The sequence below is a fragment of the Gracilinanus agilis genome, chromosome 1, assembly GCF_016433145.1.
Source record: "Gracilinanus agilis isolate LMUSP501 chromosome 1, AgileGrace, whole genome shotgun sequence".
Taxonomy (NCBI): domain Eukaryota; kingdom Metazoa; phylum Chordata; class Mammalia; order Didelphimorphia; family Didelphidae; genus Gracilinanus; species Gracilinanus agilis.
Genome location: NC_058130.1, coordinates 151,072,064 through 151,087,772, shown reverse-complemented (window position 1 = coordinate 151,087,772; position 15,709 = coordinate 151,072,064). Strand labels below are relative to the sequence as shown.

At 40.5% G+C, this 15,709-nt stretch overlaps 1 protein-coding gene across 1 annotated transcript in view; it reads left to right on the top strand.

Annotated features, from left to right (window-relative positions):
- Window positions 1-15,709, top strand: part of INVS (inversin) — a 226,767-nt gene that overhangs the window by 143,570 nt on the left and 67,488 nt on the right. Inside the window, exon 6 of the mRNA XM_044658291.1 lies at window positions 2,814-2,994. Within this exon, the coding sequence (XP_044514226.1) occupies window positions 2,814-2,994 (181 nt within the window). The remainder of the gene's footprint in view (window positions 1-2,813; window positions 2,995-15,709) is intronic.

Genomic DNA, 15,709 nt, shown 5'->3' with positions numbered 1-15,709 from the left:
TATCTATCTGAAGATGGATAGCATGCTTCATCATCAGTCTTCTGAATAGTGGCTGGTCCTTGTGTTTATCTGATACCATGTTAAAGAATCATCCTCTTGAGGAATCTTCAGCCTAGATTCACTTAAAATACAGTACACAAGGCAGGTATTCAGTAGGGCATTTACTCTCTTTTAATATAAAGTTTCCTAAACCATTCATTAACTCCACCATATAATTGTAGAGTACTTATTAGCTGCACTAGGTACTGAGGATACAAAAGAGAAAGAAAATTAGACTTTGAATGGGGGTTTGAGGTTTTTGGTCGGTCGGTCAGTTGGTTGGTTGGTTGGTTTTTTAACATGCACACAAGTACATAAATACAAGGAACTTTGAAGGGGGAGAGAGCATGACCAACTGGACAGATCAGGGAAGATTTCATGGAGGAGATGGACTGAAGCTGACCTGTGAAGGAAGATAAGAATTCTGAGACCTAAAGATGAGGAGCAAACATATGTCAGGCAATAACTTCAAAGGGAGTTAGCTTCAAAATCAAGAAAGAGAGAGCTCAGCCTTTCAGAAAGGAAGGTAGGAAATAGAAAGCTCTCAATATTTTTCCTTGATCAGTGGTACAAATTCAAAATCTAGAATGCCAAGTAAAAAGAAAACTTTCCCTTTGGCTTTATTAATTTCAAATTAAACAAATCTCCATTTGAAAGTCCTCTGATGCTCAAAGCCATCCAAATTATATCTTATGGTATTAGAAGTGGCAGGTACCTTAGAGATATCATCCTAGCCCATCTCCTCATTTAGTGATAAGGAAGTTGAGACCCTTAGAGAAGTAAGTTAATTTCCCCCAACTTACACAGCCAATCAGTGACAGAGCTAGTGTTATCTCCTGAATCAAAGTCTAGAACCCTTCCTACTAGGGTGTGATTGCTTCTTTATAAAGGAAAATCCACCATTACCAATTTTAAAGGAGACCAATTGGTAAAGTGGATAAACCAGCTAGATTTGTGATCAGGGGACACCTGGGTGCAAATCCCATCTCTTCTTACTGGCTGTGGGACAAAGCAGTTTCCTCTTCTATAAAATGGAGATAATAGCTGCCAATGTCATTTTTGTAAAGAGGGAATGAGATAAGAGTAGTAAGGTGACACAGTTGATAGAGTTCCAGACCTGGAATCAGGAAGACCCAAGTTCAAATATGACCTCAGATACTTAAAGCTGTTAGATCCTGGGCAAGTCACCTTGTTTACCACCGTTTCCTCATCTGTAAAATGGACTGGAGAAGAAAATGCAAAACCTCTTCAGTATCTTCCCCCAGAGTCATGCAGCCAGTGTCAGAAGTGAGAGTTGAACTCAGGGCTTCCAGACTCCAAAGCCAGCGCTCGCTCTCTCTCTCTCTCTCTCTCTCTCTCTCTCTCTCTCTCTCTCTCTCCTTCGCTCCCTCCTTCCTCCCATCTGTCAGTCTCCCCACTAAGCAACACTGCCTCTCATTCTGCCATATGTACTGACCCTATATTATTTTGTTTTATAATTATCAGTGCATATGTCTTATGTGTTTTAACCTGACTCCTTCCTGCCTTTCCAGCTTTTTACATCTTACTCCTGTATGGATTCTCTGATCCTGGGCTCCTCCTTACTGTCCCTTATACAGAAGACTCCATCTCTAGACTCCAGACATTTTCACTGACTGGTTGGGCTGTTCCCCATACTGGGAATTCTCTCCTTCAGATCCACCTCCTAACTTCTCTGGCTTCCTGTAATTCCCATCTAAAATCTGATCTTCTGCAAGAAGTCTTTCCCAGTCAGCTTGAATGTTAGTACTTTCCTTCTGTTGATTATCTCTAATTTATCCTGTCTATATTTTGTTTGTACAGTTTGCTTGTTGAATCCTCATTAGTCTGTGAACCCCTGGCTAGGAGGGACCATTGTTGGGGGGGGGGGGTGGGCTTTCTTTCTATCCCCAATGCTTGACTCAGTGCCTACCAATCAATCAGTCAATCAGCATTAACCATCTATTGTGTGTATAGAGTAAGTGTTTAATAAATGCTTCTTGATTCTTCTCTAGACTGTGTAATCCATAATGGCAGGGATCAACCCATCAATAAACATTTATGAAGCATCTACAAGGTGATGGGAAGCTAGGTGGTGCAGTGGGTAGACTGCTAGGCTTAGAGTCAGGAAGAATCATCTTCTGAGATCAAATCCAACCTTAGACCTGAGACCAAATCCAACCTGAATGTTTGCCTCAATTTCCTTATCTGTTGTTGTTCAGTCCAGCTCCATTTGAGGTGTTCTTGGCGAAAACACTGGAGTAGTTTGCCATTTCCTTCTCCAGCTCAATTTACAGAGAGGGAAAATGAGGCAAACAGGGAGAAGAGACTCACCAAGGACCACACAGCTAGTAAGTGTCTGAGGCTGGATTTGAATGCACTAAGATGAGTCTTTCTGACCCTGCGCCGACCACATCACCTAGCTGCCCCTTCATCTGTACAATGGGAATAATAATAGCACCCACCTCACTGGGCTATTGTCAGGGTCATAGGAGATAACATCTATAAAGCACTTAGCAAACATGGAAGCGTTATTCCAATGCTAGTTATCGTTAATATTATTTAACACTGACACTTAGAAGAAAGCTAGGAGAAGGCTCCGGGGGAAGAAAAAATGATAGCCCTTGTAGTTATAGGTGTCGGTCAATAGTTAGTCAACAGCATCCATTAAGCACCTACTGTGTGCGTGCCAGGCACTGGGCTAAGCAGACGCTCCCTTCTCAGAAGATCTGGCCAGTGTTCCAGGGGTGCCTCAAGTCTCTGTTGTTTAAAAACAGGACGCTGCTCCCACGGAATCTCTGCTGAACTGGCAGGACTACGAGGGAAGAACGCCTCTGCATTTCGCAGTCGCTGATGGGAACGTGACGGTGGTGGATGTTTTGACCTCCTACGAAAGCTGCAACATAACCTCTTATGATAACTTATTCCGGACGCCTCTTCACTGGGCTGCCTTGCTTGGTAAGTTTAATTAGAACGAGAGAATCAGTGGATGGTGTTCCTCCTCTCGCCCCAGCCAGCCAAGAGCCTGCCCGCTGCCGGGCTAAGCTTCCCTTTGAGTTCTGCCCCAATGGGACTGCTTTGGAAGGTTAAAAACACACGGGCACATTTTGAAAAATAATACCAGTTAGAGACTAGATTCAGATTTTATACAGGCCAGATTTGGGGAGAGAAAATCTATTGAGTTGAAAAAATTGAGTTTTGTGGAACTACAGTTGGTTTAAGGTAAAGTGACAGGAATACGCGTCCTACCACACCTCTTCACACTCTTGTTTGAAACTCTACCTTATTCTTATTTATCTGCTTAACCGAACTGAAAGCTTGAGAACTCATCATCGATTGTCGTGGTTGTTGGGTTGTTTCGGTCACGTGTGACTCTTCCAGATTCTGTCTGCGGCTTTCCTGACAAAGATACAGGAGGCGGTTTGCCGCTTCTTCCCTCGGCTCGTTTTACAGAGGAGGAAACCGAGTCAGACAGGACTCAGGGCCCTGCCCGGGGTCACATAGCTAGTAAATGTTTGACGCTGGATTTGGACTCCGAAGAATGCGTTTTCCTGACCCCAAGCCCGGGGCCTTCTCCGCTGTGCCGCCCAGCTGCCCAATGCCGTCGCTGTACTCATTATTTATTGTTCATATATACACTTCAATGTCTATACACAGAATAATAATGGCTGGCAGTTATATAATGCCTACTATGGGCCAAGCTTTGCCATTTTTATTTCATTTGATCTTCATAGCAATCCCAGGAAGTAGATATTATTATCATCCTTATTTTACAATTGTGGAAACTAAAGGAAATAGCAGTTAAGTGATTTGCCCAGAGATACACATCCACTGAGTGTCTAAGGCTGAATTTGCACTCGGGTCTTCCTTACTCCAGACCTACTGCACTATCCATCAGCCTCTGAAATACAAAAGAAAAGGAATTGGGTATTCGTTAAGCATCTACTATGTGCTAGATGTTGTGCTAAGTACTTTAGAAACATTATCTCATTTTATCCTCACGCTAGTGTTGGGAAGCAGATGCTATTATTATCCCAGTTTTATGGCTCAGAAAAGTAAGAGACAGAGGAGGAAAGGGGGAGGTTCAGAGATGTTACAAAGGTAAAACTGACAGGTAAAACAGCCTGGACATGGGAGGGTGAGAGATAGTGAGGAATCGGGGATGGCTTCTGGGTTGGGAGCCTGACAAAATGAGAGGATTGTGGTACCCTGTAGGGTAAGAGGGGCTACAGGAGGAAGGGAAGGTTTAGGGAGAAAGAGAATGAGTTCTGTTCTGGACATGTTTCGTTTTAAGCTTTAAGGGCATCCAGTTGGAGATGTCTGAAAGCCAGTTGGAGATATGAGATCGGTGGTCAGCAGAGAAGTTGGGGTAAGAAAGTCGCTTTGAGAATCACTAGCGTAGAGAGGATCATCTAACTCATGGGAGCTGGTAACTATTAGTACAAGTAGAGTACTTCACAATTTAGTATAAAAGGAGAAGAGAAGAGGGCCCAGGACAGAACCTTATGGGATCTCCTATAGATAGAAGATGAGATCTGGTTGGTCTGAAAGGTAGGAGGAAAACCTAGAGAGAAAAGAGTATCCAGAGGAGAACAGATCAGCAGCGTCAGAGGCTGCAGAGAGGTCAAGAAGAATGAGGATTGAGAAATGGTCCCTGCATCTGGTAGCTAAGAGGTCCTCATTAACTTTGGAGAGAGCAATTTAGGTAGAATGATCAGATTAGAAACTGGATTATGAGGCATTAAAAAGAGAGTAGAAGGAGAAAAGGTAAAGACTCCAAAGTTTAGTTACAAAAGGCAGAAGAGATACAAGACAACAGTCAGTGGGGATGAAAGGATCAAGTGAGGGTTTTTTAGGATCAGGACGACATGGACTTGTGTGTGTAGGCAGGAAATAAGCCAGTAAGACAGGGAGAGACTGAAAATAAATTATAGAGCGGGGATGACAGAGGGAGCAAATCTGTTGGAGGATTGAATGAGATCTCTCAAGCAGGTAGAGAGGTTGGCCTTGATAAGGAGTAAGGTCACTTCATCATGCTAACCAAGGATGAAAGAGGAGATAATGGCAGAAGGCATATGAATGATAAGGAGATCATAAGGGAGAGGAAAGAAGTCCATGGTCAGAGAGCAAATAAGTTGTAGAACCAGTTGATTGCTCCTTCCCAACCCCAAGCTCCTTCCACTGGTTAATGATAGCATGTCAAGATTTCTCAACATGTTGGTTTTCTTTCTTTGGAAACTTCTTGAAATATGATGATGCTAAAACTAGACACAGCTTTCCAAATGTGGTTTGGCTAATGCAGGATGTATTTAGTTTTAAGATTTAAGGGCATCCAGTTGGAGATGTCTGAAAGTAGAGGAGTTATTACTTTCCATAATTAGTATACCAAAATCATATGCTATATTTCTTTTTTCTCTTACTTCATACTTTCTCATACTGCCCCATACTTCCTTGCTTATAGAGCTTGTGACTAACTGAACTTCTCTCCCATCTTCTTTAAATGAATGGTCCCCAGGCTCTCCCATCCTATTTATTTAATTGATTATTTCAAACCTAAATGTGACTTTTTATGCATGTTAAATTTCATCTTGTTGGTTTGGCCACAAATATAGTTTAACTAAATCATTTGGAAAGAGATTTCTCCTACCCAAGCATACTATCGATACAATCCATTTCTCTAGTGTTGCCAACCCCCCCGACTGGTAACTATTTCCTTAATGGGAAATTCAGACCAGATCCATTTTAGGTTTTTTGCCTCTCTTGAAGAGCTTGTACTCATTCCTACAGGTCCTGTTTCCTGGGGACTGGTTCTGAAACCACTAATTTATGTCATAATCTCATGCACAGTTACCAAGGATAATACCTTTTAACTATTTACTTGTTCTCTTTGTCTTCTTTACATTCTGTTTATTTCCCTTATCATAACTGCGTGAACAAAAAGCAAGTCTATGTTAAAATAAACCCCAAATACTTGATAAGAATGTTTTCCTCTTGGGGAAACAGAACAACATAGAATCTTTTGTTGATTTTCCACGGAAACAGAGGAACAAAAGAGTTAGTTTCAATAAAAACTTCATCTGTGGAAGGATGGTGGGGTAACAAGACGCAGGCAGATTCTGAACAATATAATCTATAATAAATTTGGTGGATATCAAATCTTAAAAGATATAAAGAAAGCTGTGTGGCCCAGTGGACAAAGTCCTGGGCCTGGAATCAGGAAAAACTGGGTTCAAATTTGACCTCAGACACTAGCCATGTGACCCTGAGCAAGTCTCTTAACTTCTGTTTGCCTTAATCCAAGGGAGAAGGAAATGGCAAAACACCCAGTATCTTCGCCAAGAAAATCCCATGGATGAGATTGGCAGGCAGTGGTCTATGGGGCCATGAAGAGTTGGACATGACTAAATGAACAACAACCACAAAGGCAATTCCATGGGTCACTGGAGTGATTTCTTTTTTTTCTTTCAGATTTTTGGCTTTCCATGCATTAAGAACCATTAGGCAATAGAACATTGGCAGCATAGGAGGTGACTTTCTAGAGTGGCAGACTTCTAAATTAAATTGATGAATCAGAAGCATAGTGAATGGAGTGTTATAAGTAGAGTCTGAAAGACACAGGATTGAATCTTCCTTCCCTTAGAAGCTGTGTAACCCTGCACAAGTCATTTAATTTCTCTTCACTTCATTTTCCTTATCTGTGAAATGAGGATAATTATATTATCTATCAAATAAGGATGTTGTGAGGCCTATTCTAGAGGTGATTTCATCCCAGGGTCAGAGGCTAGCATTAAAGGAATAAAGGCAGAAACGTACCACTCACTTTTTCATTTGTTATTTTGATAGCAATGGAAATTTCCAGAGATTACTGCCATACCATTTTTTCTAGATTTTTCAACTTGTAAAAAGCTGCCCTCTCTGAGTAAGAGCCAGCCATGAGTGGTAGAGCACCTTTGTCTGCAAGAGAGCATGAGCTTGTCATCTGAGCCTCTCCTTTCCACCAGGCTTCACAAGCTAAGGAAAAGCCATTCTCCTCAGACGCCGGCTGAGCTTGGCTTCCCCCATCTACAGGAATTCCTGACAGATGAAGAGTGTTTGTTTAGGCTTTATATGAAAGCTCTATAAGCAGAATATTCTGGATTCCCACAAAGCAGGAGTGGGTCCTGCTTTAGAGATAACTTTGGTCCTTTTAAAGATAACTGAGGAGATAAAGTCATAAACACTGCCCAATGAAGTCCCAGATTCTCTTGTCATGACTAGTAAATAAACAGATCTGTCGACTGGAAAGTCACAAATTCACAGAGCTGGAGAGTACCTTAGAAATAATTTTCTGCAGCCCCTACTACCTTTGCATGTTACAAATGAGAAAATGGAGACATTAGAGAGTTACAGTGAGATCATATTGCTCACCTGTGGTAGAACTTTAATTTATTTTCCATCACATTGTTCTGGGGGGAAAATTTCTTTTTCCTGAAATTTTGATAATTTTGGGTAGGATTAGCAGGATAATGGGGCATCCTTGCAGGCTGAAACTACATGGTTTACTGCTTTAAAATCTCCTTTTCTTTTGCTGAGATGCAACCAAGGGTAGTTACCTGCATTATTTCTCTCACCTTTGGGAAAGAAAAAAATTAAGCCAATTCAATAAACATTTATTAAATACCTACTATATGCCAGGTACTGCCTAAGCACTGGAGACTTAAATAAGAAAAACAAAGACTGTCCCTTCCCTCTAGGAGCTTACAATCTAATGGATCCATAAACATTTCCTTGCTTTTAACACTCTCCCCTAAGCTCTTTCTTTCTTTTTTGAAATCCTAACCCTATCTGCCACTAAAGGCACCTTAACAACTTTAATCTCATCTTAGAGTCTCAATGTGGTAGCCCAGATGAAGTCAGAGGAACTGGATTCAAATCCTCACTTAGCCACTTGCTAGCGGTATAATCCCATGCCAGTCAGTTAACCCCTCTGTACCTTAATTTCCTGATCTCTAAAATGAGGAAATGAACAAGTTTAGTTGGGGAGCATCTGCTTTGTCTTCCCAGGGTAGACAAAAAGTTGAATTAAACAAGAAGCACATAACCATGGATGTTCATTTCTTCTTTCCCACTTCCCTTGGCCTATCCTTGTGATGAAGAAAGGTCTCAGTTGTCTAATTTTGAACACTATTCAGGGATCCTTTCCCCTGGATCAGAGGTGCCTAAGTCTTTATCTCGGTTCCTTACACAGTTTTTAAACACTTTCCAGATACCTGGCACTATGCTAGGGGTTGTTGCAGACATAAAAACAAAACCCAAATAGTCCTCACCCTGGAGCTTACTTTCTACTAGAGGAAAATTTTATTCTAAAATATGAAAAGAACTAACCCTAAATGCTACCTCTAAAAACAAGATTTTCAAACATTTTCAGAATAGCAGAAAGACTCCCACACTAAGAAATATAGTGTATGCCTTTACTTAGATAACTTTCTGAGCCCTGCTCAATGGGCACGGAGGAGCAGAGAGCTTCTTGCTGCTCAGGCAGTCTTCCCAAGACTATCCAAGCTCTTGTGGCCTTGGATTTGACTTGGGACAGACTGCTCAGGAGGTAGGGGTTTGTGTTAAGAAGGAGAAAGAAGCTAAAGGAAGAAGAAAGATGCCAAAGAAATCATGGAACAGCTGGAGAAGTTGCAGCTGGAGGGTGGGAGGACTTGTCAGCCATAGCAGCCACTAAGGAAGTGGGAGAAGGAGAGGGAGCCCTTCTCTATCCCCCTCGATCACTGTAATTCTAATAGACACCTTGAAGAGGCCCAAGAGTCATTCTCAGAGAGGGGAAGAGTGAATAAGAAAGTTGTTTATCTTTTTAAAGTCTACTGAGTGCTTGATTGCCAGTTATCTTAGGCACAGCCCTCCTCTTCCTCCTCACCAGGGACCATGGAGACCAATCTCAAATGTCCATTAACAAAAGACTAGAACACAGGACTCCCCAAAAGGAGCAAGGGCACAAGCTCAGTTCCAGGAGATTAGATGGGATGGGAGGAGGGACTCCCTCGATTAATCTCATTACACCTAAATGGGCATAGTAGGAATGAAGGAAATTAGCATCTATTAAGGGACTGCTATCTGCCTTTACTGTAAATGGTTTACAATTGTTGTCACATTTGATCCTCACAATCACCCTAAGAGGCGCTATAATGATCACCCCCATTTTATAGCTAAGGAAACTGAGGCAGGCAAAGGTTAAGTGATTTTTACAGGATCACACAGCTAGTATCTGAGGTCAAATTTTAATTTGGATCTTTCTGACACCAGACCCACCATTCTGCACGCTATGGCGCCACCCAGCCGATGAAAATACATGTCCTTTCTCCCCTTGTCCACATGGTATGAATACTATTCATCAAAACTGGTTTTCCCTTTTAAAAATGTTAAGGATCTTTGGGTTTGCTTTGTTAGGGTGTGGGTAGTCTTACAAATCAGTTGCTTTTCTTTTATCACCAAACAGCTTTGCCACTCCTGGTAGATCAATAATTACTCGCCTTCTTTTTATTTGTTCTATGTGATACTACCTCCATTGGAGCAAATGGAGTTCCCAGTTATCTTTACCACTGATTACTGTGTTGTACTGGGGTTCAGGGAATGGGGAGGAATTTCCAAAATTAAAGAGGATGACTAAAAGTGACCTAGACCAAAATTCAAATACTCCCACAATCTATTTCCTCTTATTATCCACACATTTTAAACCAATAAATTATGTAAATAAACATAACCTATAGCCTTGATATAGCTCTCTAAGGTTTGCAAAGAGCTTTAAATATATTATTGCATTTTCTCCTCACAATAACCTTGGGAGGTTGGTGAGATTATTATCCCATTTTTTCAGATGAAGAATGAGGCTGAGAGAGACCTAGGGTCATACAGTAAGCGAGTCCAAATTTGAAGACAGATCTTCCCTGACTCCAGGTTAAGCACTCTATCTACTGTGCCACTTACCCTCATTTAAAATCGGTTTTAATATGATATTGAGTATATCTTTGGATTCATCAGAGCTATCACAAGATTTCCGAGAAAAGCCTAAAAAGAAAAAATAAGAAAATCTTATTTAGTTGAGGCTTAGCAAATTTGAAAATAATGAAAATTCATCTGGGACTGGATGGAACTCTACTTCTAGAACTCTACTTCAGATTGTGAGATGGTGTGGTAGAAAGTGTTTATGAAGCAAATCACTAGTGTAAAGATGCCTGCTTTGATGCCTACTTAAGATAGCAGCAGTTCTTGGGCATTTTAGCTTTTCATTTAGACCTTGAGTGTTATGACCTCACTTTACCTTTTTAAGTAAGGCTACATCTTCCACTTAGGGTTCTAGCGTACCACCAAGGGGTTGGGAATATTTTTCTCTACAGTCTTTGTCTAGGACCCCTATTTCTTTCTATTCTACTGTTAGCTGCCAGAGATTGATGTCCCAGGTCCATTTTAACCAGGAAGCATCGATTAGCTCTTACAATGGGTGAGTGAAGTAATTTAACATAGTTTCTACATAGATTTGGTCCTACTAAAGCCAGACAGAAAATGTGGCATTTTGACTGCTGGATAAAGTCCCTGTCTCAACTATCAGTGGTCTAGGTCTGGAAGGTTACCCCTTACTCATCTGGGCATTGTTGCTAGATAGGCTGGCTTCAGAACCCCACGTGGGCTTCACTCCCAGACATCCACCTAAAATGAAAAACTTACATCTAAAATGAAAGAACAAATTGTGAAGTGAAGAAATGATTCTCTGGTTACAGCTCTGCTTTCTTTGGGGAGGGTTCCTCTTTTCTCTTACATCATTATCTCTTTCAGGAATACTGCCAGTCAAGGAGAAGCCACACTTAAAAAAAAAAGAATCAGGTTCTAGCTGACTAGTTCCTTTTAAATACCCTCTTAGTTCCAACTAATCAGCCAATTCAGTGAGGTCCTTCAAATATTTAGAAGACTGGAACCAATTATAAAAAGCCTATGTATGATCCAAAATTCCCGTGGTGATTGGATCAGTTGAGCACCCTGCACATGCTCACAAATACTGGTTTTATTGGCCAGTAACCCAAAATTATAGAATTATAGAATAATAGAATAAATTATACTGATTTAAACTGACCTTCCTTGAAATTATTGTGAAATTTTATGATGATGTTGACTTCTTTGAATGTTACTCACCAACTATTAGCCATTTAAATGGTTATTTTGTACTTACTTTTGATCAGAGCTTCTCGACTATAAAATCTAGGGGGAAATGGAAACTACATAACTAGAAATCAATAAGACATTTGACAAGTCTTAAGCTCGGGACATTTGCAGAGTCCCAAGTGTCATACTCAGAGAGAAGAATGAAAATAAAAGTTATTGCTCTTTTTAAAGTGTGTTGAGTAGGCTCCTCTTCCTTATCAGTTACCAGTTATCTTAGACACAGCCTTGCCCCATCTCTCACGCCAGGGACCGTGGGGACCAATCAGGAGCCTCTGATTGACACATCTCTCGTGATACTCTAGTGAACCAAATGGAGGAATGTAGAGTCCCCTTCCTGATCAGTTACCAGTTATCTTAGACACAGCCTTGCCCCATCTCTCCTGCCAGGTACCGTGGGGACCAATCAGGAGCCTCTGATTGACACATCTCTCATGATATACTTGTGAACCAACTGGAGGAATGTGGGCTCAATGAAAGACTTGGGTAGATTCAGACTATTTTTTAGCAACTAGATCTAAAAAGCATTGTTACTATTGATATAGGGTACTTTGGGACTTTGTCATTGGCCCTGTTATGTATTGTACTTTATCAGTATTTGAGATGAAGACATGGAGGACTTATGTCTGTGGGTGACTTAAAACTAGAATTGGTTTCAAAGTAAAGATTCAGAATTAAATAGGAAAATCATATAATATTATGGACCAATGGTAATGACATTTAACAGAGATACCTATAAAGTTCTTCATATAAGTTTTTTTCTTTAAACATTTACCTTCTATCTTAGAATCAATACTGTGTATTAGTTCTAAGGCAGAAGAGCAGTAAGGGTTAGGCAATGGGGGTTAAGAGACTTGTCCCAGGGTCACGTAGCTAGGAAGTGTCTGAGGCCAGACTTGAACCCAGGACCACCCATCTCTGACACCTGGCCTTCAATCCAATGAGCTACTGCCACCTCACTATTCTCCACTTCATATAAGTTTTTAAAAATCAGCCTTATAAGTACAAATTTAGAGAACCGTAGAATTGCAACACAATTCATGTGAGAAAGACTCTGGACTATAAGGAATCCTGGAAGTTAGCAGTATAAGATAGGAACTAATAAAAACTTGTATTGTTGGCATAAGTATAGTGTCTAGAACAAAGTTGGTGATAATTATTTTGTTGTAAGGTTCTTGAAGGCAGGATATGTGCCAAGCACAGAGCTGGGCACATAGGAAGTAGTTTTTAAAATGTGCTTGTTGGTTAACCTTTGATTCCCCAATGTTTCCCAAATACATAAGAGATACAATAAATATTTGTTAAATAGTGTCTGGCTATTACTGGATCAGAAGAATTTTGTCCACCATATTTCAGGAGGGGTCTTGATAAGCTGGGGAACTAGATGGTACAGTGGATAAAGTGCCAAGCCTAGAATCAGGAAGACCCAAATTCGCATCTGACCTCAGACATTAACTAGTTGTATGACCTGAGGCAAGTCACTTAACCTGGTTAACTCCATTTTCTCATCTATAAAATTAACTAGAGAAGGAAATGGCAAACCACTTCATCATTTCTGCCAAGAAACCCAAAATGTGGTTAGAAATAGAGTCAGGAAAGACTGAAACAACTGAATGACAATTGATAAGCTGGAAGATATCCAAAGGACAATGACCAGAATATTGTGAGAATAATTTGAAGAAATTGAGAATGTTTAGCTTAGAGAAGAAAAGATAAAGGAGAGAGGTGATTACTCTTTTCAGTTATCTAGTCATCAGAATGGAAATGGGTTTAGATTTATTTCTCTTGACTACAAAGGGCAGAGATAGAACTCATGAGGGAAAGATACTAGAAAAGAGTTGAGATTCAATAAAAAGAACAGTTAGAGATGTCCAAAAATGGAGTAAGCAGCCTAATGAAGTAAGCCTCCACATTGGACTAAATCACTTTTGGAGCCCCATGAAAGTTTGAGTCTGATTCTCTCGACATAATATAGTACGTATGTATTAATACATTCAATCTAAATAAGTCAAATTTATATAACTTTTTAAGGATGTAATCTCATATTCTAATATAATAATATAACATCAAAAGGCTGGCATGATGAGAATATGAGATAACATCCTTAAAAAGTTATATAAATTTGACTTATTTAGATTGAATGTATTAATACATACGTACTATATTATGTCGAGAGAATCAGACTCAAACTTTCATGGGGCTCCATATTCTCATCATGCCAGCCTTTTGATGTTATATTATTATATTACAAAGACTGAAGGAGGCCTTGGACAAGAAGCTGAGAACAGAACAAGCAGGGTTTCGTCAGCACAGATCGTGCACCGACCACATCGTCACCCTAAGAATCATCATCGAACAGTCCATCGAATGGCAGTCCCCCCTCTACATGACTTTCGTGGATTTCGAGAAGGCATTTGACAGCGTGGACAGGAACATCATCTGGAGATTGATGCAGCATGACGGGATTCCCCCGAAGCTCATCAACATCATCCAGCAGTTATACGAAGACTTTACCTGCCAGGTCATCCATAAGGGGAAACTGACGGCTCCCTTCACAGTGAAGACCAGAGTGAAGCAAGGCTGCATGCTTTCCCCCCTTATCTTCTTGATGGTCATAGATTGGACCATGAGAAGAATTACCAAGGACAACAATGCGGTCATTCAATGGACTCACACCAAACAGCTTGAGGACCTTGACTTCGCGGATGACATCTGTCTCCTTTCTCACAAGCAGCAGGATGCACAAGCCAAACTTGCACGTCTCTCTGAAGAAGCGGAGAAGACAGGTCTGAAGATCAACAAGAAGAAGACCGAGGTGAGGCGATCACAGTCAACAGCAGACAGGACCTGCCAATCCAACTACAGGGAGAAAACATCAAGGAGACGGACCACTTCACCTATTTGGGTAGCATAGTCAGTAAGGACGGCGGAGCAGATGAGGACGTCAGAAGCCGAATCAACAAAGCCAGACGGGCATTTAACACCTTACGGTCTGTCTGGACCTCCAAAGCACTGTCCCTCGTCACTAAGCTCTGAATCTTCAATACCAGCGTAAAGGCCGTCCTCCTATATGGATCAGAAAGCTGGAGAGTGACGAGCGCTAACACCAATAAACTCCAGGTCTTTGTTAATAGATGTCTACGCTACATCTTGAACATCAGATGGCCTGAAAAGATCTCCAATGCTAGTCTCTGGGAAAGAACAATCCAGTATCCCATCAGTCAGGACATAAAGAAACGTAAGTGGAGATGGATAGGACATACGCTACGAAAACCGGAAGACAACGTAGCCAGACAAGCATTGTGCTGGAACCCTTCGGGGAGGAGGAAAGCCGGAAGACCAAAACAGACCTGGCGAAGATCTGCCGAAAATGAAACAAAAACAGTCGGAATGACATGGGCCCAGCTGGGGGAAGTTGTCCAGAACAGAGTCCGCTGGCGTGAGATGGTTGCGGCCCCATGCTCCTAAGGAGTCAACAGGAATAATAAAAATAAAAATAAAAATTATTATATTACATTATCTTCATTTTTCCCAGCTCAAGCTTTGGTCTTATGACTAATAAGTAGTTGAACCAGGACTCTATTGCACCAGGGTTCTCTCTTTCCTGACTCTGTATCCAGCACTTTTCTACTAGGCCAAGTGGCCTCTCAATATTTATGCCCCCTAAAATTTAAGTTAAAATTTATTTTTAAATCTGAATATAAAAGAATTTTTCAACTTTCATTCTATTATTTTATATTTCTCCTAAAATTTATTTCATCAACTTAAAAATTCCAAATCAGTACATTTTTCTGCGCATTTCTAATGTTATATTTCCAAGTATCTCATTCTTATTATGATGGAAAACTAGTAGAGTAATGCGAAATTCCACCATGTTGTAGAGGCCTTAAGCCTTTTAGTAGAATGTTAAGAGAAAAGCTAACATTCATTACTGCAAACACAGTTGGAAGACTACCAGAAAATCAATCAAAGGAATTTCCATATAAATTTTCTAGGATAATAACCTACTATTGCTCTTTCATAAACTTCATGAAGACTAAGCTACTCTTCAAGTTAGCAGTCAAATGCTGACACCTTCTCTACTAATCCAGTCCTGTCTTGAAGGCCACATATAAAATTCTATCTTGTTTAAACTTGTGCTACATTTTCTTGGCTCATCTAACAACCCTAGCTTTAGTACAAAATTTCAGTATGCCTCTCCTTAATGATAATCTTTGAAGTAACTACCTTAATGATTAGAGATTTACTATACGGGTCTCTGAGTACAGGTGGTACTCCTAAAAATGAGCTTGCTTTAAAAAATAATAATAAAATTATATAAATGAAACAAAATTATCATGTAAAAACTGCCGTGCAGGTTTTTCTCACATCTCTTCCAATTCAAATAAAGATCATTTATGCATTTTTACCATCGCTATTCTCTTCTTATTCACATTGTTGTCTTGGTTACTTTGTCATCCTTCTCTTAGTAAGAATG